The 25,954-nt window shown below is 35.6% G+C and overlaps 1 protein-coding gene across 1 annotated transcript; it reads left to right on the forward strand.

Moving 5' to 3' along the window:
* The first annotated feature begins 280 nt into the window (after positions 1 to 280).
* LOC122055576 (inactive poly [ADP-ribose] polymerase RCD1-like) lies at positions 281 to 25,893 on the forward strand. The gene is made up of 7 exons (XM_042617072.1): positions 281 to 442; positions 21,384 to 22,635; positions 22,814 to 23,055; positions 23,144 to 23,220; positions 24,435 to 24,614; positions 24,704 to 24,799; positions 25,594 to 25,893. The coding sequence occupies exons 2-7, from the start codon at positions 21,539 to 21,541 to the stop codon at positions 25,666 to 25,668; spliced, it is 1,767 nt and encodes a 588-aa protein (XP_042473006.1). The 5' UTR covers positions 281 to 442; positions 21,384 to 21,538; the 3' UTR covers positions 25,669 to 25,893.
* Positions 25,894 to 25,954: the final 61 nt, after the last annotated feature.

Below are 25,954 nucleotides of genomic sequence, written 5' to 3' on the forward strand. Positions count from 1 at the left end.
ATGGTCAACTCCCGGTTGTTAGTCATTTCCCAACCAGACACGTGGCCATTTCGCGGATGGTTCTATACAGTCAGTCCTCTCTGGAGAACCCTGGAACGTGTCCTGTCCGTTTCAAAAATATCGACCCGATCAACGGCTCAAGATCAATATCGTACCATGCTTACCTTTATTGAGTCATTCAGGACCGTCGGATTTACAGTACGTCGGCAGGGGTAAAGTTCGCTTGCGTTTGGCGCAAGAAAGACAAGACGGACCGACCGTCCGATATATGTATGCTATCTCCGTCCGACGTCACGCGCTCGATCATCTTTTTCGCGTTCTCCCAAATCGAGAAGGGCAGGAATCCAGAAGCCGCACGCGGCCTTCACGATCGGATGCGAGAGAGAGCCTTTCTGCCGCCGGAGATGTGTCGCCTAACTGTGTATCTTCTTTGCTTATCTCGGTATCGATCTTCCTCTTAGGTTTCTTTAATTTGTGAGATTCGGCTTTTGTTGGGGGTTTTTTTGATTCGAATCGTTGTCGTTATATGATCGTTTCGTGATTGATCCTGTGATTTTGGATTTTGGTGAGCTGATTCGGGTACCGTTGAGAGTCGAGTAGATATATCGGTTGCTGATAGTTTCTCGAGGCTTTTTTTTGTAAGGGGAAAGCTCTGATCTGGTTGGAATTGGGCAGTAATTGAGTGATCCGGCTATGAACTGAAATTTGGTTATATGATCTTGATGCTTGCTGCTCGAGAGGTCAGTTTCTGGGAAATTGACATGAATGCATCTTGATCGCCAGAATTGCTTGGCTTGAATTGCTTGGCTTAGTCTTTTTTTTTCTTCCCTTCGTTGTTACTGCTTGTAGTATAATTTGTTGGATTTCTCTCAGTGCCATTACTTTCTACCTTCCACGGAAAAGGTACTTTATTTTTTTTTATTTTATTATTATTATTTTTTGTCGTTTGATTCGTTTTCAATGTACTGATTCTGTCTTTTCTCTTTAATTTATGTGAAGGTAAGGACTTAATCAGGTTTGTGATAATTGCTGTTTCAAGTGATTGTTTATTTTTGCTGAGATAAAGAATGAACTTCCACCATGTTTTATGTAAAGTTCGATCTAATTATAGGCTCATGTCATTTATGTTTATATTCTCGCCATTTAATTGTTTTATGCTTGTTTTCTAATTTCTCGTGTATCCATTTTTTCCATTTTTCTGAGCTGCTAGCTTACACCCACCCCATGTATTTTTAGTACTTGCTGCTGCCTTGTATAGTTTAAGAAGATTTGACGGTCCTGCATTTATATTGTTACTGATGGATGTTCAATACAAGTTTTTAGGCTTCATCTGTTTTTGTGTTTGAATCTTAGTTTTTTACCTAGTAGTGTGATCCTGGTTAGTTTGGAACAGCAATTTCTGGGTGACTGATATGAAATGTTTCGATTCTCTATATCTAGTTGTGCACGCTGACTCAACGATACTACATCTCAAAACTTGTGTGAAGGTACATGTGGTATATCTTTTAGGAAGACAATTTAGGCCACATCTAGCTATAGCTTAAAGTAATTATTACCTTATTGGGGCATGGTTCTGATATCTAAAGTTGCAGAAGATTTTGGCTATATATGGACCTTTTGTGATTTCTCCTAATTATTTGACATCATTACCATGTAAAACTTGATTGCTTTCATCTATATGGCTACTTTTGTTGCTATTGATGCGATGCTATTTTAAATATTTCTCCTGGGGTGTAATTTTCACTTATTAGGATGTAATCCACTTGGTGACAAAATAATGAAAAGGGAACTAAATGCCATATATGAACATAACAACTAAGAATTCAACAGATTTTATTTATGCATATTTTTGTACAATTACACCAAAATCATGTAAAACAAAATAAAATGAATAGAATGAAAATACATTGAAATAAAAACTAAATAGGAATCAATAGGACGAGTTCTCTGAGCAACTCTATAATTTAGCTGAAACTTACTATAATATCAAAAGGGTGTTTGTACCTGAAAAACTAGAAGTCGAGATGAAACTTTCTTGTGCTTGAAAAACTAGAGGTCAAGGAAACTATACAGTAAGCATGATTTGCTAAATGAGTAATCATAAAAGATGTGCATGAACTACTTTAGTTCCTCTTTTTTTAGGAGGTCAAGGAACTAAACTAGATCATAATTCTTATTACAACTTTAATTACTTCTTTAGGTTTTTAAATTTATACATATCTGGATATATAAATATATTTATAATCATATACTATTTTTATTTTGGTTGTTTATCAATTAGAGGTACTACTATCGTCTTAAATATTAGCTATTAAGATAATTTTTAATTATTATTATTTAATAAACTTGTATAGAAGGGGAGCCACAATGATAAAATTGCTATCATTTTATCTTATGGTCACGAGTTCGAATCGTGGAAACAACCTCTTGCAATGGAAGATAAGGTTGCATAGAATAGACTCAATATAGTCCAATCCTTGGGATCTACATTGGCGGGAACTTTGTGCATCCGACTCCCTTTTCTTTTAATTAACTTGTATAAATGACATGAATGATATAAATATCAGCATGTGGACGATGAGAAACATTATCTGGTCCAAGGCTAGCCTCAGAGTTTTCATTTTCTATTAATTTTTTTCTTCATTTAATATTTTTATTATTTTATTTTAATTTTTATTACAATTATTCTATTCCGAATTCATATCTTATTAGTTAGTCTGAACATCCAACCTAAATAAACTTCTAAACATAAATTATGTTTATTTAATTATGCATCTACATATAAGAGCTATACAACATGAAAATACAGGTATCTACATCTAGATCATCAAATATTATGGAAGGTCAAACAATCTAATGATGGATATGAACTGAAAATCCATTTTAGTTTTTAAAAACAACCCCTCCTGGGTTGATTTCAATATGAACCCACATGTGAACACGAAAGAACATTAGACAGCGTTGGGTTTGTAAATTTTCTATTTTCATTTTATGAAAAAATAAAAAACATTGTTTGGTTGGCCATTTCCACATTTGTTTTCACATTTTATGAGAAAATAGAGAATGTCTAAAGTCATTTTCTAATAAAAAGAAAAACATGTGTTTTTTAGAAAATAAAAATAGAAACCAAACACTCTCTTAATTATTTATCTTTTCAATAAATTGTTTTATAACCCATTTCATTATTTAAATATTATTTTAGGCCCTTTTTTCAAAAACAATTACACAAGCATATATATCCATTTATATATGAAAGAATGGATTTACCACTTCTATATACGACTAAAGGCTTCGAGAGTTGGCAAGTGAGCATGTTCCACTTAAACTCATATCTACAAATATACTATAAAAATAACTAAAAAAAACTGGAAATATCCAATAATGATCCTATCATAAATATGAAAATTGACTAAAGTTTTGATGGATCAAATTTTGATCTCGCTAACTCAATACATTTCTAATTTGTGTACGACATCTCTTATTTGAATAACAAATTTATTTCTTTTTTCTTCTAAACTAGACAATTGGCGGATGAATAACTATTGGTTCGGTTGATTCGCACACGAATATCGTAAGTGATCTTCTATAACCTATTGATTCGAAGGAGAATACTGTAAAATAGTGAAAACACCATGTTCTAGGAAGGAGACGACGACTAGAAATAGCAATAATAAAAAACTATCTCAAAACATTAAACATGACACTTATATAGACTCAATACCCTAATTGCAATAAGCAAATGCCAAAAATATCCTAAATAACATAAAAACATAAATTACTAAAAATAGTAAAAAAACGTGTTCTGGACCTTCGAAAAGACGCTAAATGATGTTTTTCAAATCTGAAATTTGGGGGTTACGTGTTCCACCTGGTAACAAATTTGGCTCTCTGAATTAGCTTCGTTTCAAGACAAACAACACCTCATTTTGATACCTGAGTTGAAAGTTATGATCTTTGGAAGTTTGCGCTGTCGAACCAGCATCATTCTCCTCAGGGTGGAAAAAATTTGCCTTTATATTTCTGGCCATGTCATCATATGAAGAATCACTATGGAAGGGAATCAAATGCATCACATTAAAAACATCAGCAATACGAATATGACTAGGCAGTTTCAAACGATATGTATTGGAGTTTATCTTCTCAATAATCTCGCCTGGGCCAATCTTATTGGTTGATAAGTTGTTGTAATCTCCAACAGTTAAAACTTCCCACACAAAATCCCTAACTTCAAACCCAAGTGCCCGCACTTTTGATCTGCAGTATATTTGTACTTGGAATTAGAGATAGATAGATGCTCATAAGCGACTTTACAGACTCCCTGTAGGCTATTCACAAAATCCATAGCTTTACCATGGACTGTCACCTTCTTTGGCAACGACAATAAATCCAACAAACCTCGAGGCTGAACTAAAAACCACTTAGAATAAGCTAAAACTAGTATTACAATTTACTGCATGGATGTTGGTACCCCAAGGTTGTTTTGATGTGATCAAACAAGTTAAGTTAGGTCATGTTGTGTTTAACCCTGTGTCTAAGTGTGTAGGAACTTAGGAGCATAGGAAGTCGAGCAAAAGACGCAGCTAGCGAGAAGGACAGCACGAGAGAGAGCTGACGGGCTCGGTGCGTCTGAGGGACGAGGTGCCGTGGAAGAGTACGCGGGCGGACGAGGAGGCGCGCAGTGTTTATGAGGGACGAGAAGTCAGAGAGGAAGCTTGCTCGAGGAGAAGGCCGAAAGTTGGGTTCGGGTGAGCTCTATTCCGGATGGCCGAAATCATCCAAGCGAGCGGAGCCGGAGCTGAAGACTTGGACCGAAGCAAGCGGAGCCGCAGTGGAAGGCCCGGACCGGAAAAAGTCAATGTAGTTGACTTTTTCTGGTCTGGACGCCCGGAACGGAGTTTTATCCGGATCGCATTTGATCATGATCCGTTGCGAAGAAGATAAAATTTTATCCCCCTCCAGGCGCCTAGAACCCTTCTAGGTGCCTCGACCAAGGCTATAAATACAGTCTTGGTCCAATAAGCTAAAAACTACAAGCATTCTTGCAACAACACTTATGCGCTTCCAGTTTTCCATTTAGCTTTCTGTTTTTGTGCGATCATTGTTGTAAAGAGGCTTTTTCGCCTGAAGGAGATATTAGTGCACTCTACTTCCTTGGATTAACCTCCCCGGTTGTAACCAAGTAAAAATTTCCGTACGTCTGTCTTTTTGGTTTCCTTAATTTTTTTTATGCAAGTGTTTGTTTAAGTTATAAGTTGAGGAAAGTATTTTTGTTTACTTTGTGCAGGGGCTATTCACCCCCCTCTAGTCGGCCACCAACGGTCCTAACAAGTGGTATCAGAGCTAAGTTCGCTTCAGGAGGACTAATCGTCGAACGAAGCACACGAGATGGTCGGACCAAGCATTTACCCTTTAAAGTTCGAGGGGGAGTTCGCGAGCTGGAAAAAAAGAATGGAGGTATTTTTCAAAATAGACTTCGATTTATTATTAATAATGGAATTCGATTTTCAAGCGCCCGAAGGCAAGCAAAAGTATCAATAGACGAAAAAGGAACAAGCAGACTTTGTGGCAAACGGCAAAACATAATTTCATCTGCTGAGCGTCCTCCTGCCACAAGAAGTCAATCGGATCGGAGCTTACATGTCCGCCAAGGAGCTTTGGGAAAAATTCTTGGAATTTCATGAAGGAATCTCGGAGGCGAAATTTGCGAAACGGGACTTACTTCGTAACCAGATCAACAATCTCCGATTAGAAGAAGACGAAACAATTGCACACCTTCACTCGAGGATCAAGGAGCTCATCACCGGACTTTCTAATCTCGGAGAAAAGGTAAACAATCGAGATTTGTTAAGGTGCGCTCTTAATGCATTCTCTAGAAATAGGAAATGGGCATCATTAGTAGATGCCTACTATATTTCTAAGGATTTAGAATCCGTTACCTTAGAAGAATTATTTTCAACCTTTGAAGTCCATGAATTGAGATGTGTAGATACAAAGGAGCCGAAGCACGACATTACCCTTAAGGCAAAGATGGATGGGCCAAGTTCAGAGTCCTCTCTCTCGACGACGAAACGGTAATGATGGTAAGACGTTTTAAAAAGTTACTTAAATCTAGAAAATCTAATCATTTGCAGGGTAGAAAGAGAAGAACGATCAGATGTTACCATTGCAATGAAAAAGGGCATGTTAAAGACAACTGCCCTAAGTTAAAGATCAACAAGAAGGACACAGACAAGAACAAGTACAAGACCCTAAAGCCGACATGGGACGAAACATCGTCTGAATCAGAGGTCAAGGTCTTTTCCAGACTTGCGTTGATGGCAAGTCATCAAGAAGACGAACACGAAGAAAGCTCGTCCGAAATGAGCATCGAGAGCATCAATAAAGGGCGAGCGACAACGATTCGAGGTGGGCAGGCCGGGTCGGCGGACCGGCCCGTGGCAGGTCAGCGGGCGGTTGCCGTTGACCGATTCGAGCCGAGTTGCCGGCAGTTCGATAATAACAACCGTGACTGCGGTTAACCGAGTTGAGCCGTGGTTCGTAATTTTTTTTTTTTTTTTTAGGCCTGATATGAAGCGATATCAGTGTTGGAGCAATCTCAATGGTGCCATTGGGAGGGTTTTTAGGTATTTTTTTCGGTTAGGATCGTTTGTTTTTGATCGATGGCTATGATTTGGTGTCACTATCAAACTCTATAAATAGAGAGCTTATTTCATCATTTTTCACACATCTTCTCTACTCTTAATCTCATTTTCGTATTCTCTAATCTCTACACGCTTTCATTTTCAATTACAATGGAGGAGGCCGCGGAGATGATGATCTCGAGCGTCTGACATCCGAAATACAAGGAAGTACCGATGCAATTACTTCTAAGGTTCGGGAACTTCCTCCTCTAAAATCTTTTATTTTTACTAAACATTTTGAGAAGGTCACTCTTCCGTCGAGAGAAATGCTAAGCCTCTTATAAATTTCAATCGGGTGACGCTTATGGGTCGTTGAAGCGATACATCGAAACGAAGCACCCAAACGAGTTTAGAGTCGAATGCTCTCAAACACAATTGTTAGATTTTTCTCAACTAGTGGAGGTGCCGATTCTAGTTTATTTATATATTCTGATATTAAATTAAAAGACTCATTAGCTAAATTTATTTATGTAGAACATCTTTATTTTAGTTTTGGGTGTAAATGCACATTTGAGGATTTGTCAAGAATAACTTACTCCAATTGCTAAACATGTTCCCTGAAATAGATTCACTAGTATAATTAAAAAATTAGTGAGACAAGGTAAAAAAGATTTAATTGAAGAATTTAGTAAATTAAATAATAAGATATCTTTGTGTTATGATATTTAAAATGACCATTGGTAAATTCATTTGTATATGTGTATGACTTGCCATTGGATCGATAACTCTTGGTCAATTCAAAAATGATTATTAGCTTATAGAGTTTTTGATGAATCACATAATGCTCGTAATATCGCACAATTATTATGTTTAATTCTAGAATATTATGGATTAACTCATAAAATATTTTCGTTATCATTAGATAATGCTAGTTCTAATACCGCTTGTATAGATGATCTAAAATTTGTTTGTCAACCTATTATTGGAGGTTTATTTTTTCATATTCGTTGTGTATGCCATGTTTTAAATTTATGTGTTCAAGATGGTTTAAAAATTTTAGAAAGTTATATTAAACCAATTAAAATTGCAATTTCTTATTTATGGTCTCATCCATCTATAATGAAACAATGGGGTAGGTTTTGTAAAATTAATGGAATGAGACCTAAAAAATTTCCACGTGATGTACCAACACGTTGGAATTCAACATACCAATTATTACAAGATTCATTTCAATATAAAGAATTATTATGTTCATTTTTTTCACAAAACACTAATGCTAATATATATTTATTTTCACAACAATGGAATATTTGTAGTAGTATTTGTGAAATTTTAAAAGTATTTAATGATCAATTGAACAACTTTCCGGTGTTTATTATCCCACTGCTCAATTAGTTTTAGAAAATTTTTCTAATATAGTATTAGTTTTAAATGAACATATTAATAATGAATCTTTATCTCCTTGCATCTTAGCTATGAAAACTAAATGGGAAAAATATTTTTATTTAATTCCTGAAATTTATTTAATTGCATTTGCTTTAGATCCTAGATTTAAATTAGAAGTTTTACAAGAAATGTTAACTTTATATTATGATGCTTTAATTCGATTAAAGATTCTTCTTCCCGATCCATTAATATTATATATAATGTTAGAATTTATTTATATGATATTTATAATCAATATTATATAAAATATACAAATTAATATTTCTGAAATTCAACAAACTACTAGTAGTAATTTAAAACTTACAAAAGCACAACTCTTATTAAAAGAACGGACAAAACGTCCACGGGGATCCTCAAGTTCCACACAGGAACTTGAGAATTATTTTACGACTTCTTTTGATTTTAATGAAGCAGATAGCGAAAACTTCGATATCTTAAAGTGGTGGTCACAGAAGGCTCAAAGCTTTCCCGTTCTCTTCGTGATCGCAAAAGAAATTTTAGCTTGTCCAGTGTCAACTGTTGCTGCGGAGCAGACGTTCAGTGCCGGCGGCAACATATTAGATGAACGACGATCAACTTTGTCTCCCGACTCATTGGAAGCCCAAGCATTACTGGACGATTGGACCAGAGCGGAGAAAAGAATCCAAGGAATGCAACTTTCAGATGACGAAGTTGAAGATTTTGATACTGAAGGAACAAATACGACAGGAACAGGAAATGGAAGTGAATGAAAATGTAAAAGGATAAAAATGTAAAAGAACTACGTGGGCTTTGATTCCCCTAAAGGGATACGTAGGCAACTTAAATAAGTGCAAGCCCTTTTTTTAATAAATTTTAATTTCTAATTTTTAATGTTTAATGTTTAATTTTTAATTTTTAATTTTTAATTTTTAATTTTTATTAACATATTAATCTTGAACCGTGACGAACCGTGAACCGAACCGTGAACCGGCGGTTCTGAACCGTGAACCGTAACCGTCTTGGGCGGTTAAGGTTAAGGGTCGACCTGCCTGGAACCGTCGAACCGGCGGTTCCGAACCGTCGAACCGTCGGTTCCGAACCGTGGTCAGGTCTAGTTCAGGGGGAGCTGCGGACAACGAGATCGACAAGGTAAGTCAGATACGATCTCTTCCACCTGATAAGTTGTTTAAATGTATTAAATTATTAACTAAAGATTGTTGCAAACTTAAAAAAGAAAATAAAGAGTTGAAATTAATTCTAGCTAAATCTTGTCCATTAGAAGAATTTGATAAAATAAAATTGGTAAATGATATTTTGTAAAAAAAAATAAAGAACTTAAAAAATCATGCATGCTTATGTAATACAAGTAGTAGAAAATTTAATGATCTAAATTTGTATTTTTATTACCACAAAGGACAAATTGAAAAAAATTCTCAGAAATATATACCAAAGAAATTTCTAGTTAACCCAGTTGGAAGAAACCTATATTGGGTTCCAAAGACTTGTCTAAATTAAAATTTAATTAGACTTAGGGCTTTCAGAGAGTACATTAGCCTAAGGAGTAAATGCTAAGCTAGAATCTTGGAGGGAAACACTAGAAGGGAAAGGTTTTAAGTTTAGTAGATTAAAGACAGAATATATGGAATTTAAGTTTAGCAATATTAGAAGTAATGAAATAATTGTTAAGATAGGAGAGAACGAGTTGTCCGGAACCGAGAGATTTAAATATTTAGAATCATTTTTACAAAATGATGGAGGGATTGAGAGAGATGTCTTACATAGAATACAAGCAGGATGGGTGAAATGGAGGGGAGTATCGAGTGTTTTTTGTGACCATAAAGTACCTCTTAAACTTAAAGGTAAGTTTTATAAAATCGCAGTTAGACCTACTATGTTATATGGAGCTGAATGTTGGGCTATGACTCGAGCACATGAGCAGAAGATGAGAGTTGCAGAGATGAGGATGTTAAGGTGAATGTGTAGACATACGAAGATAGACAAAATAAGAAATGAAAGCATTAGAGAGAAAGTCGGAGTTGCATCTATTGAGGACAAACTCCGAGAGACACGTTTAAGATGGTACGAACATGTACTTAGACGACCAATAAATGCTCCAGTTAGGCGATGTGAAACTATGATAAACATGCATATCAAACGAGGAAGAGGAAGACAAAAAAAGACTTGGTTAGTAACAATAAAATAAGATAAAATTTATTTAAATATAGATGATGATATAATAGGAGATAGAGCTCAATGGCGTAAAAGGATTCATACAGCCGACCCCACCTAATGGGAAAAGGATTGGTTATTGTTGTTGTATTATGGGACTTTGTCTAGAAGGGGTTGATGATCCAATAACCAAGAAAGCACGGTGCTTCGCCATAGTCTGGATATCAATTAACGAAATAAAATGTTTAATTGACTAACTAATAAAACATTTAATTATAATTAAAAAATATTTTAAATAGTTATTATTTTTTTAATCGTTTTAAACCTAGAAATTTTAACTTAAATTTTTTTTTAGTATCAGTTTTACTTTTTCCAAAATTATCTCTATAAATTAGTTTTTGCAAACTTAGAAAAATATTGATATTTTTTTATGATATCATTTTTTTTTACTTAGAAGTTTTTTCTAAAATTATTTTAAATGTTATCAAAATAATTTTCAAAAGTTTTAGAGTTTTTCAAAATGTTGAAAATCGGTTTTTTCTAAAAACTTTCCTTTTTTTTTTTGAAAAATATAACCCTTAGATTTTTTTTTTGTACTCCATTTTTTATATGATCAAAAGAGGAGAAGGGAAGATTAAGTCTAGAAGGAGGTAGTAATTTCAAATTTCACTTTTTTGCACTTTAATTGTAAAATTATTGCTTTTATTTTATGTTGGTTTACCCTAATTTAACTTGGGTTGCTCACATCAAAAAGGGGAGATTGTTGGTACCCCAAAGTTGTTTTGATGTGATCAAACAAGTTAAGTTAGGTCCTGTTATGTTTAATCTTGTGTCTAAGTGTGCAGGAACTTAGTAGCACAGGAAGTCGAGCAAAAGACTCAGCTAGCGAGAAGGACGGCACAGGAGAGAGCCGACGGGTTCGGTGCGTCTGAGGGATGAGGTGCCGTGGAAGAGTACGCGAGCGGACGAGAAGGAGACTCGTGGCGTTTCCAAGGGACAAGAAGTCGGAGCGGAAGCTTGCTGGAGGAGAAGATCGGAAGTTGGGTTCGGATGAGCCCTGTTCCGGATGGTCGAAATCACCCAAGCAAGCGAAGCCGAGCGGAAGACCCGGATCGAAGCAAGCGGGGCCGCAACGGAAGGTTCGGACTGGAAAAGTTCAACTTAGTTGACTTTCTTAGTTTGGGCGCTCGGAACGAAGTTTTATCCAGATCGCATTTGACTGCGATCCGTTGCAAAGGGGATAAAATTTTATCCCCCTCCAGGCGCTTGAAATCCTTTCAAGCGCCCCGACCAAGGCTATAAATACAGCCTTTGTCCAATAAGCTAAAAACTACAAGCATTCTTGCAACAACACTTGTATGTTTCCAGTTTTCCATTTAGCTTTCTGTTTTTGTACGATCATTACTGTAAAGAGACTTATTGGTCCAATAAATACAACCTTGGTCTAAGTACTGTAGTTTAGTTTTGCTCTAGATAACTTTTCATTGAAAAATGCTATAGGTCGGGTGTTTTGATTAAGCATTGTGCGAATACCAACTTTAGAGGCATCTGTATGTAACTTAAATGGTTGAGAAAAATCTGGGTGCACTAAGATTGGTGTCGTTGTGAGTCGTTCTTTAATCAATCGGAAAGTCGGATCTACCTCAAACCAACTACCCTTCATGTAATTTGTTATAGGAGCCATATTAGTGCTGAAAGAAGCAATGAAACGTTTGTAAAATGAGGCCATACAATGAAAACTCTTTGCTTCTATTAAGGTCATCAGTGGAGGACAATCTTTCACTACTTGTACCTTAGATTCGTTGACTTCCAAACCTACTCCTAAGATCACATAACCCCAAAACAGCACCTTGGGTCATAAACACACATTTTATTGCAATGTAAAACTTCTCCCACCGCAACACACTAAAAACCTCTCTCACATTCCATCAAAATACACCACAACAAACTTACCAATAAACGACCGCAGCAGCTGATTCATCACCCGTATGAAAGTGCTAGGGACATTGGACAACTCAAAAAGCATCACTATCCATTCATACAATCCTTTCCTAGTCTTAAAAGTCATCTTCCACTCATCCCCATGCTTGATACGAATCTGATATTACTTGCTCTTCAATCCAATTTAGTATACATAGTAGATCCACTAATTTGGTCAAGCAAATCATATAATCGATGAATAGGAAAACGATACACAGTGATTTTATTGATAACTCTGTTGTCGACACACATACGCTAAGAGTCATCCTTCTTTGATATTAAAAGGGTAGGTACAACATAAGGGCTCATGCTCTCTCTGATATGGTCTTTAACCAACAATTCTTCATCCTATCATCTCAGCTCATCATGTTCATCGGGCTCATCTTGTAATGTGCTCTGTTTGGCAATGTCACTCAAAGCTCTAAATCAATATGATGTTGAATATCACATAAAGGAGGCAATTTGTTTGGTAGCTCTTCAGAAAAAGCTCACTAAATTCGACAATGAGTGGAACCACAGATTTTGGAATAGTGTTGGATTCGGACACTTTTTTTCCCATTAACACATACCCCTTTTCTGCTTCTAGAAGCTCCTCGTCAAATTGAACGCGAGACAATAAGGTCGCAACTTTACCTACAAGGTAGGAGCACAATTTAATTCCCTCAAATACAAAACTATAACTATTAGCTCACTCATTGTGATGCACACCTCTATCATAATGTCACAGTTGGCCTAACAACAAATGACAAGCATCCATCGGTATGACATCACACCAAATAACATCTTTATATTTCGGACCAACAGAAAATGAAACAAGTGCCCCATGCCAATTTATAGGGTTTATGATGACTCTCAATCTGGATATTCAATTTTTGCATAGCTTTAGTGTTGATAATATTTTCACCACTTCTTGCATTGATTACAAAGTGGCATATTATGCTTAAGATTGTATAAGTTGACTGAAAAATATTACTCTGTAGCTAATCATTGTCCGCTACCGCCTTGGCATCAAATGGAGCGTTGTACCACTAGTGTCGTCTCGACATTTCCTTCCACCAGTATTTCATTTACGTCTTCTTTGTCAAACACTGGGTCTTCCGTGATCTCTATTTCTTCCTCTTCACAATTTTCGTCGTCAATAAATAGTGTTTTCTTTCCTAGAGCCTTCTTACACTCTACTCTGTGTCCGATCTTTTTACAATTGAAACACTTTAGGCCACTAATTTTGCCACTTCCTCTATTAAATTGCTCACTACCTTTATTGACTCCCACATCGCTGCCACTACCAACAGTCACTATCCTTTGACCCCGATAGCAATAGTCATATAGAAAATTCGTCGTGCATGTTTTTCCACAACCAATGCCCTCTAGTGTGTCGTAGATATAGAAACAAGATCAAACATATTGATGACATCTTGGATTTGGTATTTCAAACCCTCGATATTCCGTGTCACCAATTGATCTTTCGTTTCATGTATTCCTCGTAATGAGCTAAAAAAATAGAGGTATATTCTTCTACGGGTGGCTTGCTTTAGATTTTGCAACCTTTGATACATCAATCGTCGGAAATTGTATGGCAAAAGGGATTTCCGCATGAGTTTCATCTTCTCCCAATTGGTAATTTTGGCCTTGTCCAATTTTGTCAATTTTAGTTGTTGCCACCATGCAATTGCTCTTCTGCACAATTTGATTGCAACCAAGGGCATATGCTTGTCTTCAAGCACCTTTTTAAAATCCAAGATTTCCAAGAACTCCTCAGGTTGTAGATTGCCATGAAACTCGAGAATTTCAATTCTCATCCCCTCTTAGCGCATGTGATCCTCCTTGGCTATTGCTCTGTGTCGCTTGTGGGGAACCTCCTCTTTATAAGCATCGTCCTCTTCGTCACCCATTTCCACATCCCAGTTTGCCCGATGATGTCATTGGATCGAATTTCCTCTATTTTGATTTTCAAACATTGTAGTCATACTTTCCACAACCACTTCCATTCATTTCATTTGTTCACCAATAGCTCGAACCTGCTGCTTCATATCGTGTTTGTACACATTTTGTGTTGTCATCGCATTGTTGTTTTCTCAGTGACATAAGTATGAACTGATGCAACAGATAACTATCAGTTCCATTGATTCACGCACAAATATAGGAAGCGATTTTTTACACTCTGTTGATTTAAAGGGGAATACTAAGTATAGGAAAAACATCATATTCCAAGGAGACGACAGCTAGAAATAACAATAATAAAAAACTATCTCAAAACATTAAACATGACGCTTATATAAACTTAACACCCTAATTGCAATAAGCTAATATTAAAAATACTTTAAATACCATAAAAATTGAAATTATTAAAAAGAATAAAAAACGTGTTCGGGACCTCTGAAAAGGCACTAAACACGTTGCCAGACATGTGGCAGACGGTGGGCAACCAGGCAACGAGGCAGTGGGTGGTAGGCATTGGGTTCACTTGTGTGGGAGAGAAAAGAAAAAGAAAAAAAGTTTTTCAAAAATTCCCTAATTTGTTTTGAATTGATTGAAGTGGTTTAATCTCTTTAAATTGAGTTCAATCATAATTTAGCCAAATCAAATCCAAATCGACTATGGTTCAAATCTACATAATCTTAATATCCATGTCTACCAAATGGATTCTATCCAAACTCAATTGGACTTCAACTTAGACACTCAAATTTCATGTTTAATGTTTCTATCCAAACCTAATTGGACTTCAACTTGACATTCAAATTTCATGTTTAACAATTCAGTACATTTTGGTTTGCCAATTCAAAATTTTAGGAAACTCAAATTTTATATTTTATCCGTTCAAAATATTATTTATTTATAATAAAAATTAGTATTTGACATCCTCCATTAAAACAAATTTGGTCTCTAAATTTAATTACATAAGAAGAAGAGATGGGGCATATTGTGTGCTTTTAATCTCACGCTCTCAAGTTCCTTCTTGATCAAAGTAGTGTTGTCACCTAATCTATATAAGGTGGATGCATTTGTTTTGCAATCCATGTTTATCAGGCTAGAGCGATATCGTAAGATCCTCTAGGACGTGTGTCAGATTTGGAGCATACTTCCGTAGCATCGAAACACAAAAGACATTATATGCTCTTGATATGGTTTGGAGCAGCGAATGAAATGTTGTTCCGTGCCGTCCGACACGGACAATTTTTACCATTTTGTTGCGGAGGCGAAACCGGCACATTAGGCGCACACGTCTCGACGTTTTTGGTGGAGCCTCAACATTTTTGACAAAGCCGGAAGCATCGCGTGACGCCTCCGACGTCGCCGCAAGCATTGCCGAACGCCTCCAGAGCAGTCGGAGGCATCACGGGTGAGCTTGCATCGCTTTTGGCTGAGCCGAAAGTGTCGCAAGACGCCTCCGGCGCCGCTGGAAGTGTTGCCGGATGCTTCCGGTGCCACCGGAGGCGTGGCTGAACTCCGATGCCGTCAGCGGCGTCTGTGGGCATCGCGTCAGAGGCGGGTGCGAGCGCCAGGCGAGTGCGTCGCTAGGTTTATTGTACAAAATTCATATTCTAATTTAAATAAATTAAACAATTCCTAAGGAAGTGTGATATTTGAAAGAGACGTTCATTAACCCAAATTAAATTATCCCAATAAAATATAAAAAAATATTTAATTTTTTAAAAAAAATTAATAAATTTTATTAAATAATATTCTGAAATTATTTATAATGTTTTAAATTTTATTTAAAAATGCTAAAAAAAATTAAAAGATTCTAAAAAATTTATAAAAATTCTAATAAGTTAAATTTATATTTTGATAATTTTTTAAAATTATTTTATATTTTTTTACTATTTTAATGTTTAATTAATATTCTAATTTTTTCTTACTATTTTAAATATATTATTTAAATTATTAAATAAATAAATATTCAATTTATATAATTATTATATATAAAATAATATTTTGTATTAATTTATATAATTATGATTATTTAATTCAAATTATTGATATATCAATTTTCTAAAAAAAATTATATTTAATTATTTTTTCTAACAATATTAAGTTGTTTAATGATAGAGAACTTATATAAAATCAATATACAATTTATTTTAAATTATAAACAATAAATATATTTATTTAATAATTATTATATATAAATAAAAATAATATTAAAACCGTATCGGCACGATACTATACTGAAATCGTATCGTTCCAGTCTGGGATCGAAACCTCGGCACGGGTCGAGATTTTAAACCTTGGTTTGGAGTAATAAGATAAGTTGATAAGCTACGCATTGATCCCGTTCGGACCGGGTCCCTTAACTCCTTTGATAGGTGAAACATGAAATATGTGATAACCTATGATTATGGTTTGTGAAGATTTTTTTTGTCTATTCTGACGAATCAGCAGTCTCCATTTAATAATTCATACTAGCTTAGTATCTTGCTAAATACTTTACAAGCATAAGAGTTGATGCTCTCATCCTCCTCCAATAAGGTAAAAATCTACATGCTTAGCCATAGAGTGCCTCAAAAGGTGTCATCTGAATAACAAAAGGGTAATTGTAATTATAGGCAAACTCTACTAAATGCTGGTGGTCCTCCTAACTACCACTAAAATCTAATACACATGCTCGTAGAAGATGACTATTTAGATATCAAGCAACAAAATTTACAATATCCCTTTTCATACCTTTCCACCAATATGACTATTTAGATCTTGGTACATTTGGGTAGCACCAGGCTATTTCTCAAAGGAGATCTTCCTTAATAAGGTGTGCCTAGGAATGCACAACCTGCCTCAAAAATAAAGGGACCCATCCACTATACTTCGGAGCTAACTCAAATTCACTAGCGACTAATCTAAGATAATGATTTTCTCATCCGATTTTTCTTAATTTTCTCAACTAGTGGGGATTATGCAATCAAAGGTATCTGAATAGTTTATTGTATCTAATGTACTTCAACCAAATTTAATTCTCAAAACTACTTGACTAACTCGATAACTGGACCTGTGACATGTTATGCCCCTTTAAATTTCATGCTTGATGCATCTTCCACTATATTAGCTTTCTCAAGGTGTTAGTTGATAGTACAGTCATACTCAGAAAATCTATTGATCTTCTCTATCTGAGATTCAACTATTTATGCTTGAAGATACTTCATGATCAATGAATATCTCAAAAGTAAGCCCATAGACATAATGCTTCCAAATCTTAAGGTGAAGATAATGAATGTCAACTCCAAATTATGGATAGGATAATTTTTCTTTAGATTTTGTAGTTGACGAGAAGCATAAGTTACTACCTGATAATGTTGCAATGGTTGCATCCATTTAAAGAACAAATTTGTCTCTCCAGAAGGAATGACTGACATTGGATCACTCATCAATCTCTATTTGAGCTCTTGGAAGTTTGATTCACACGCCATTGTTTGCGTAAACTTGTTAAAGGTGCAACGATGCTAGAAAACTCTTCCACAAATTTTCAACAGTAGTCAACTAGTTCATAGAGATGACCTCATGCTAGAAAAGGGCAATCATTTGGGATGAAGGCAGTAAATACTACTGAAGTGAAGGTATTGATGGATACTCACGCATCACTTGGGACCGTAAATTGTAAAGTTACGACTATTGGGCAAACCACATAGGTGGGGGATTTCGCTGCTAGAGAGCTGTGACCTCTGTGAAACTATAGATAGTCTTTTGCATCTTCAATAAGCAATGTCCTCACCTTGAAAATGTTAGGTAGCTAATTCCACCTTTATATTTGTGTAGGTCATATAATCAAAAGTGCATTCAATTTCCTCTAACCGTGTAACATGCTTTTCTAAGAATCGGTGCCTCCATGGAAGAATGTAAAGCCACAATTATGCATGCAATAGGAGTAGCTGGGTCAACAACAGGTTCTACCCAAGCATCCCTCTCAGGACTTATATTAGGTTGCCTGCTTGACTAACCAACAGCTTCGACTTCGCAATTAGACTGTGGTCCAGATAATGTCTCTGAGATGGAGACAGGGGCATTGTCCATAACTTGATCAATTTTCGATGTAGCAGATGCATGCTTGTAGGATCATGATTACACTCACAATTACGACCATGGCCACAACCACGACCACATATAGTTATGCCTCGTGGCATTATTTGATGAAATCAAATAACATATTTAATAACCAATCACCTAAATCCTATGGCATAGAGATACACCTTCACTTGTTGTAACCTATGTGTTTGAAAATCACAAAATTGGGATGAAAAATAAAATCCAAAAATAAGAAATCCACGAATAGAAATTTAATCCAAGATCTGATAACAACTAAAACTGTCATCTTGGGGTGTAATATCCACTTATAAGAAGGTACTTGAAATATTTATGTCGACTCAACTGAAGGTAAAGGAAAGCAAACAAAAAATGCAAATTGTTAAGTGGGTAATAAAAAAATATGCATCAATTTAATTATTTTTAGAAGGTCAAGGAGCTAAAGCAAATCATAATTTCATATTACAACATTAATTCTATAATCATCTACTATTTTTATTTTACTATTTTTATTTGGTTGTTTATCGATATTTAGTTTTATTACATCATCATGAAGGGGAGCCTTGGCGCAACGATAAAATTGATGATGTGTAATAGGTCACAGGTTCGAGTCTCGAAAATAGCCTATTGCAAAGTAGAGTAAAACTACGTACAATACAATAGACTCTTCTCTGGTATCCTACATTCACAGGAGCTTTGTGCATTGAGTTGTCTTTTTGCTTTAAATTATCTTCATTTTTTTATTACTAATTAAGATATTTTTTAATTATAATTATTTAATAAACATGTATAAATAGTATGAATGATATAAATGTGAGCATGTATACATGTCATATATGATATAAGTTAAAAATCATCTATCAATAAATTCATTAACAAGTGATCGCCTCGAAATGTAACAACGTCATTTGATGCACGCACTAAAGGCCTCCTAATTAGTAGAACAATATAGCGCCAACGTACAAATAAACACTGATCACGGGCGCCCGCTTGGTGCTACATCAGTATGTGGGCGGTTAGGGTGGTACCTGGTATAAGATTAGGAGTTTTCACTTTTTAATATTTTCTCTTTCTCCATTTAACATCTTTATTGTTTTGTTTTATTTTATTTTATTTTTCACAATTATTCTGTTGTAAGTTCACATCTTATCGGCTAGTATAAATGACCAACTTAAACTAATTTTTTAAACATATATTATGTTAATTTAATTAAGTCACATCATAAGGTCTACAAGTAAGAGCTATATACAACATAAAAATATATATCGTCAAATATCATGAAAGATCAAACAATTTAACGATAAGTATCAATTGAAGAGTAATTCTGAATATCCATTTTAATTTTCTAAGACAACCCTTTCTGCGATTGATTCTCATATAAACTCACATTTAAACTTGAAAGAACATCAATTATTTATCCCTCTAATGATTTAATATTTTATAACTTATTTCACTATTTTTAAATATTATTTGTCTCCTTTTTTCAAAAATAATTATACAAACATATATAATCCATTTATATATCAAAGAATGGATTTATCCACCTTTATGTATTGTAAAAGTCGAGTGTTGTTATATCAGTGTGCTCCACTTGAACTCATATTGATAAATATAATATGAAAATAACTCAAAAAACTTGAAATAATATCCAATAATGATCATAGCACAAAAACATAAAAATTGACTAAAGTTTTCATTGATGGATCAAATTTTGATCTCGCTACCTTGCAACTTTCCTGGGATGGACTAAACAATGGAGGTGTTTAGTTGACACGAAACACTCAGCCAATCAAACCTATACAACAAATTGAAATTAGTCCAAATTAATTAATTATTTTTCTATATCAACAAATAGCTATTTACTAATCTTTACCTTCTATTGGTGATCATACGAATAACAACCTCATTTTGGAAAATGAGGAGCCAGCTATGTCTTTTCCTCGACTCAGGTAACTAGCGGAACTAGCCGCTGTCCTCTCTGAAAATGATGGACCAGCATCGGCAATGCTTACTGCTGTGCTCACACAGGAAGAACGGAGAGGAGGGCAGCATCCAGTCCGGTCAGCTTGTTGGTGCCGGCCTGCTGTTGGAAAATGGCTGGCTGTTGCTGGCTTGGGAAAAAAAAGATAAGAAGAGAAGAGGAGAGATGTTGCTTTTGGCTGGAAGAGGGAGAAGAGGGCTGCTGGTTGGGGAAAAATGGTGTTGGCTGCCGGAAGAGCATAAAATGTTGTCTGGAAGATCCCGGCTGTTGGTGGAAAAATAGGGAGAAGGAAGGAGGGATGGAGCTTGCTGTTGGTGGTGGCTGGGATTGAGGAGAAGCTGCTGGGGTTGCTGGAAAAAGGGCAGCAGAGTTGCTGGAATCTGGTGTTACTGCTGGTCTTGGTGGCTGGGAGAGAAGAGGAGTTAGGGTTGATGTTGTTGCTGGAGAAGAGGAAGGAGAGAGTGAGGAACTGATCTGCTGGTGCTGGAAAAAAATGAAAAAGATAAGAAGGGAAAAAACTGGTCCATGGAAAGAAAAAGAGTAGGGGGCATGGGGCGAGCGGCAAGCACGCAAGTGGCATGCAATGGGCAGCTGGCAGTGGGCAGCCAGGCAACCGGGCAGTGGGTGGCAGGCATTGGGCTCACTTGTGTGGGAGAGAAAAGAAAAAGGATTTTTTAAAAAATTTCTTAATTTGTTTTAAATTAATTGAACCATTTAACCCCTTTAAAATTTGGTTCAATCTTAATTTGGCCAAGAGAAAGGGAGCCTTGGTGCATAGATAAAGTTACTGCCATGTGACCGGGTCACGGTTCAAAAAATAGCCTTTTGCAAAGTAGGGTAAGTTTGTACAATAGATCCTTCCTCGACCCCGCAATGGTGGAAACTTCATGCATCGGACTGCCCTTTTAATAATTTGGTCAAAACAAATCCAAATCAACTCCGATTCAAATCTATGTAATTCTATTATCCGTGCATACCTGACTGATTCTATCCAAACCCAATTGGATTTCAACTCGCTAGTCATATTTCGTATTTAATGATTCAGTTCATTTTGTCTTTGCCGATTCAAAATTTTAGGAAAACTCAATTTTGATATTGGTTCAAAATATTATTATTATTATTATTATTATTATTATTATTATTAATTGTTTTTTTTTTTAAAAAAAATCAGTATTTACAAGCCTCATATATCTTTGAAACCATGTGGCTTGCAGGGTAGCCTCCAATGCTGACTTCACTGATGAGATTTTTAGTCCAGGTCCTGGTCTGTAGTAAAAGTTCTGTTAATTAAATTGCTAGACAGGCTACGTGGATACAAGTACACTAGAGAGTATTAGTCAGGTGTTAGCTGTTGTTTCTGTCAGTAAAAATGGAACAGAACATCGTAAAGGTGTTGGATAAAGGGAAAAGGCATGATCTCAAGAGGAAGAGAGATTCTTCTATGGCTTTCACTGCTGATGGCCATGGCCTAACAACACATGAGCATATTGGAGGCCAATCCTATGCACGAGCTTGCACGATAACCGAATGTAAATCTAACTTAGGCTGCTATCAAGGGAATTACATTGTCAAGAATTATTGCAATTTCACCAAAAGTGGGTCACCACGGCGTGTGCTGTTCTATGAAAATGATGAATGGAAAGATTTTCCAACAAAAGTTATTAATGCGGTTCAGGAAAATTTCAACATGAAGAAGACAATTACTGAAGCAAACTATCTGGGTCAACAAATTTTGCTAGATTTCATTCACCTGGTTAGTATAATGTTGCAAACTGGTTTGATGAAGCCGATAGCTTGGATTGATGATTGTGGAAAATGCTTTTTCCCAGAATCATACGCTAATCGTTACACCTCAAATAGATGCCATTGCTCTGACAAAGAAGACCAAACTCATACTTGTTCTAAACCAAATGGGGCATATGTAAAAAATGTTGATCTCCATATGTCAATTAGTGCAGCTGAAAGCTCAACTTCAGTTGCTGATGATGAGGTTTTGCCAAATTTCAAACGGGTTAAAAGCGAACAGATTTCTGCCACTGACCAAAACAATTGTGCTGATATTAATGAAGCAGTTGGTGAAAATGAAATGGGTTGTGCTTTTCATTTAGATATTCCTGCTTTTGAAACTTATCTTCAGGTACCTAATGGTGGGCATCAACTTAATAGAGCTGTGCAGAAAATGCTACTACAAGGATTAGGCAGGGTAATTGATGAAAAAGACATTGTTGGAATTTATAGGACTCCATTGACAAATATTTTAGGTCGAGTTCGATTTAACCTTTTCCAAGCACAAGTTGAAAACACTAAAAGAATTCGTGGCAATGCAAATGTTCGTTATGCATGGCTTGCTTCCTCGAAGGATGCAATGGAAGAGATGATGTCCCATGGGGTTCTGAAGCAACCTGTGCAGAAACGACTTTATGGTAATGGTATTCATCTTGCCCCTGCAAATTGCTCTGATATCTGGTAAGGGTTATATGCCACTATCTTCATTCATCTGGATCTTGAGGATTAACACTAATTTCTCTTTATAAAAGCTGCCAACTGTTTCTTACGTGTATCGCCAGCTGCTTCCTGTTATTTTGATTTTTTTTTTTTAATAGATCATTTTGAACTATGGCTCACTTGTGCATCCTATCGACAGTGCTAGTTATGCTGACGTTGACAAAATTGGTGCTACCCATCTTATGTTGTGCCGCATAGTCATGGGGAATGTAGAACTCATACATTCTGGATCTGAACAGTCTCATCCTACGAATGATAATTTTGACACTGGCATAGATAATCTTCAGAAACCAAAGCATTATATCATATGGGACATCAATATGAATACCCATATCTATGCAGAATATGTAGTGACTTTTAAGATGACCAACAAACTTAAAGGTAGTTTCGTAACTAGTGAATGACTGAAATATTTTTCTTTTATCTTCTTCTGTGATCCTGTAATGTTTGAATGTTAATGTGATTTCAGCTTTTTTAAACTGGAAAAACAGTGGATCTCATGCATTTGCCATCCAGAATTCTAGTTCGTCTGATTGCCAATTACAGGTACGTCCCAATGGTTACCAGGATGTTTAGTAGAATATTAGTGAAAGAATTTTTATACATTGTAGTAAAAGGTGATTACGCTCACCTCAGACTGCCTTCAGAGTCCGTCCCAGGTTATGTGAATGGAGGTAAATCACAGGGTCAATTTGTAGCCGACCGCCAAGTGGTTAGGGGGTGAGAGGAGTTTTTTTTTCAGAGGGCATGTATGGAATTGATCCCTGTCCCATTGTAGTAAATCCATCACCTTCTAGCCAACTGAGCATCCTGTGGGGATGAAAGAAGAATTTCTATACATTGTATCTATATTAGTGTACATTACTTGTGAATGCTATCAGTTACTTTGTTATGACATTCATTATTTATGCACAGGTCATAATTTGTAGATGCTTCACAAAATTTGGTTCCTTTGATTGCTGGCTTTCACATGATACTTCCAAATATTTATATTGCATCTGTCATGAATTTAGGATAATAGGTGAATAGTGTTTCTTACTTTGTAGAATCGATTTGTACTTATTATGTGATCTCTAATTTTTACAATGTGTGTGTTTTCCTTTCTAATGACTAGGAGGTACGAGTATAAATTAATTAGCTATTCTTTATCGGATTGTGAACATCATTTAAAATCTTGTGTTGTACTGGATGGCATGGGTGAAACATATCGCTCCGCTTGCCGACCGGCACAACGTCAACACCGGCACGCCCTGCATGAGGCCCCGTGGCTGCTCGAGACCGTGATCGCATGGAGTCCTCGTGCGAGAGCGCAGCAGCAGCGTGAGGCTGTGCTTGTTTGTCAATTTAATTTTTTTTAACTGTTTATTTTTTAATAGTTAATATTATATCGTTCCGTTCATAAATTGAAATTCTACTATTTGAAATTTTAAACCATTGTTGTGAATACATATCTAGAACAGGCATGTATCAAACTTTATCTGTATCTTATGTGTTTACCTGTGTATTTATCTTGGCTATTTATATTTATTGTTTATTTGTTTTGAGGATGGCAGAAATCAAAAGCTGTTTTATATCTATTTTGGTTATACTTTAGTTTTGGGGACAATTGTGGTAGCTGCTGACATCATATCAAAAATGAATTAGAATGTCTTATTGATAGCTCCACCAGATTCTGTATTTTAGTCATGCTGCCACTTTTTTCTCTTTTTTCTGGTACTTTGCTACCTATCAATATTAGTTATTATTTCTTTGAACTTCAGGAGAAGGTTTTCCAGTCAACTCCAGAATTTGGAAATCACTCTCAGGATCCAGTGGCAGGAAAAGTTCCAAGAGTTCCAACCTCACCATGGATGCCATTTTCAATGCTATTTGCAGCAATTTCTACCAAAGTGCCTTCTGAAGACATGGATTTAGTTCACACTCATTATGATGACTTTAAGGTGTGATAATAGTCCATTGACAATGTTATTTGTTCTTACTCAGTTTACTCAAGTTTCATATGTAATTATGTTTCTTCTTCTTTCCTCAGAAGAGAAAGATAAGCCGAATCGACTTGGTTAAGAAGTTAAGGCAGATAATTGGAGACAAATTGTTGGTTTCAACTATTGTAAGACTGCAACACAAGGTTAGGCATCCCAAATTTAAATTGTTCTCTTTATTGAAGCTTTAAACAGAATTGGTTATCTGTAAACTGATTGAACCATTTGTTTGTTTGTGTGCTCACTTCTGGCTTTTTTTATACAAATCATTTTTTTCTATGTCATTTAATCCTAATACATTTTGTTTGAAAGAAAATTAAATCATTCCTAATCCTTGATGGTTTATTATACACACATCAGTATCCCAAAATAAATTGTTCACCTTGTTGAAGCTTTAAACAGAATTTGTTGTCCCCTAAACTGATCGAGCCATTTTTATGTTTGTACATTTGTTTTTATCCAATCATTTTTTATATATCATTTAATCCTAATACATTTTTTTAAAAAAAAAATAAATCATTCCTAGCCTTTGATAGTAATTATACACACGCATTTGTTACCCGTATAGGAAAATGCTCATCCTTTAGAAAATAACAAATGTGTTATTTCTTTCATGTTCTTCTGGAACTGAGTATTACCTTTATGAGTGATACCCTTGTGGATTCTTTTCACTTTGATCTTAGATTACTACTGGCATGCATTTAAATCTATAACTGTGCGTGTAATATCCAGACAAAAGAAATGTAAATCTCTTATTTTTCTTTGATCAGTCCTCCAAGTTTCATGATAGGACTTCTATAACTTGATCCATTTTTAATGTATGTCCAGGAATGCACTTTTTTTTTTTTATTAAAAGTAATAAAAGAGCACGGAAACGACACCTCTCCCATTTTACAGTGCTTGATCTAATTCAACTTGCATTTCTTCATCTAATCTGCAGCTACAACCAGCTAGAAACGAAGTGCAAAATTCCTGGTCCCGTAAGTTGCTTCCCCAGCCTCAAGATGGACAGTGATGAGTTAAACTTCCAGTTATTTCTTTCTGTAAGCTTCCAAATGCTTGTCTGAATTGTGCATTAGTAGTTTATGTTCAAGATTACTGTAAGATTTTTAGTCGATGGCATGTGAGCCTCCATATGACTTGACATAAAAAAAACATCTTAAGAAATTTTATGTCGCAGACTGCAAAGAAGGATGGGGACGTCCGTTGGCTCTCTTCTTAATTAATAGTCTTCTCTCAATTGCATTTAATGGTTTTCTTTCAATCTGTTTTACTGCCCCTAATTGTGCCATAATTGTGTT

This window comes from Zingiber officinale, chromosome 1B (assembly GCF_018446385.1).
Source record: "Zingiber officinale cultivar Zhangliang chromosome 1B, Zo_v1.1, whole genome shotgun sequence".
Lineage (NCBI taxonomy): Eukaryota > Viridiplantae > Streptophyta > Magnoliopsida > Zingiberales > Zingiberaceae > Zingiber > Zingiber officinale.

What these genes read in the sequence shown, in the direction of transcription:
- LOC122055576 (XM_042617072.1), top strand. Translation starts at nt 21,539, where the DNA reads ATGGAACAGAACATCGTAAAGGTGTTGGATAAAGGGAAAAGGCATGAT. An exon ending in GATGACCAACAAACTTAAAG is followed by an intron (nt 23,056 to 23,143) that starts GTAGTTTCGTAA and finishes ATGTGATTTCAG; the next exon opens with CTTTTTTAAACTGGAAAAAC. An exon ending in TTGTAAGACTGCAACACAAG is followed by an intron (nt 24,800 to 25,593) that starts GTTAGGCATCCC and finishes TCTAATCTGCAG; the next exon opens with CTACAACCAGCTAGAAACGA.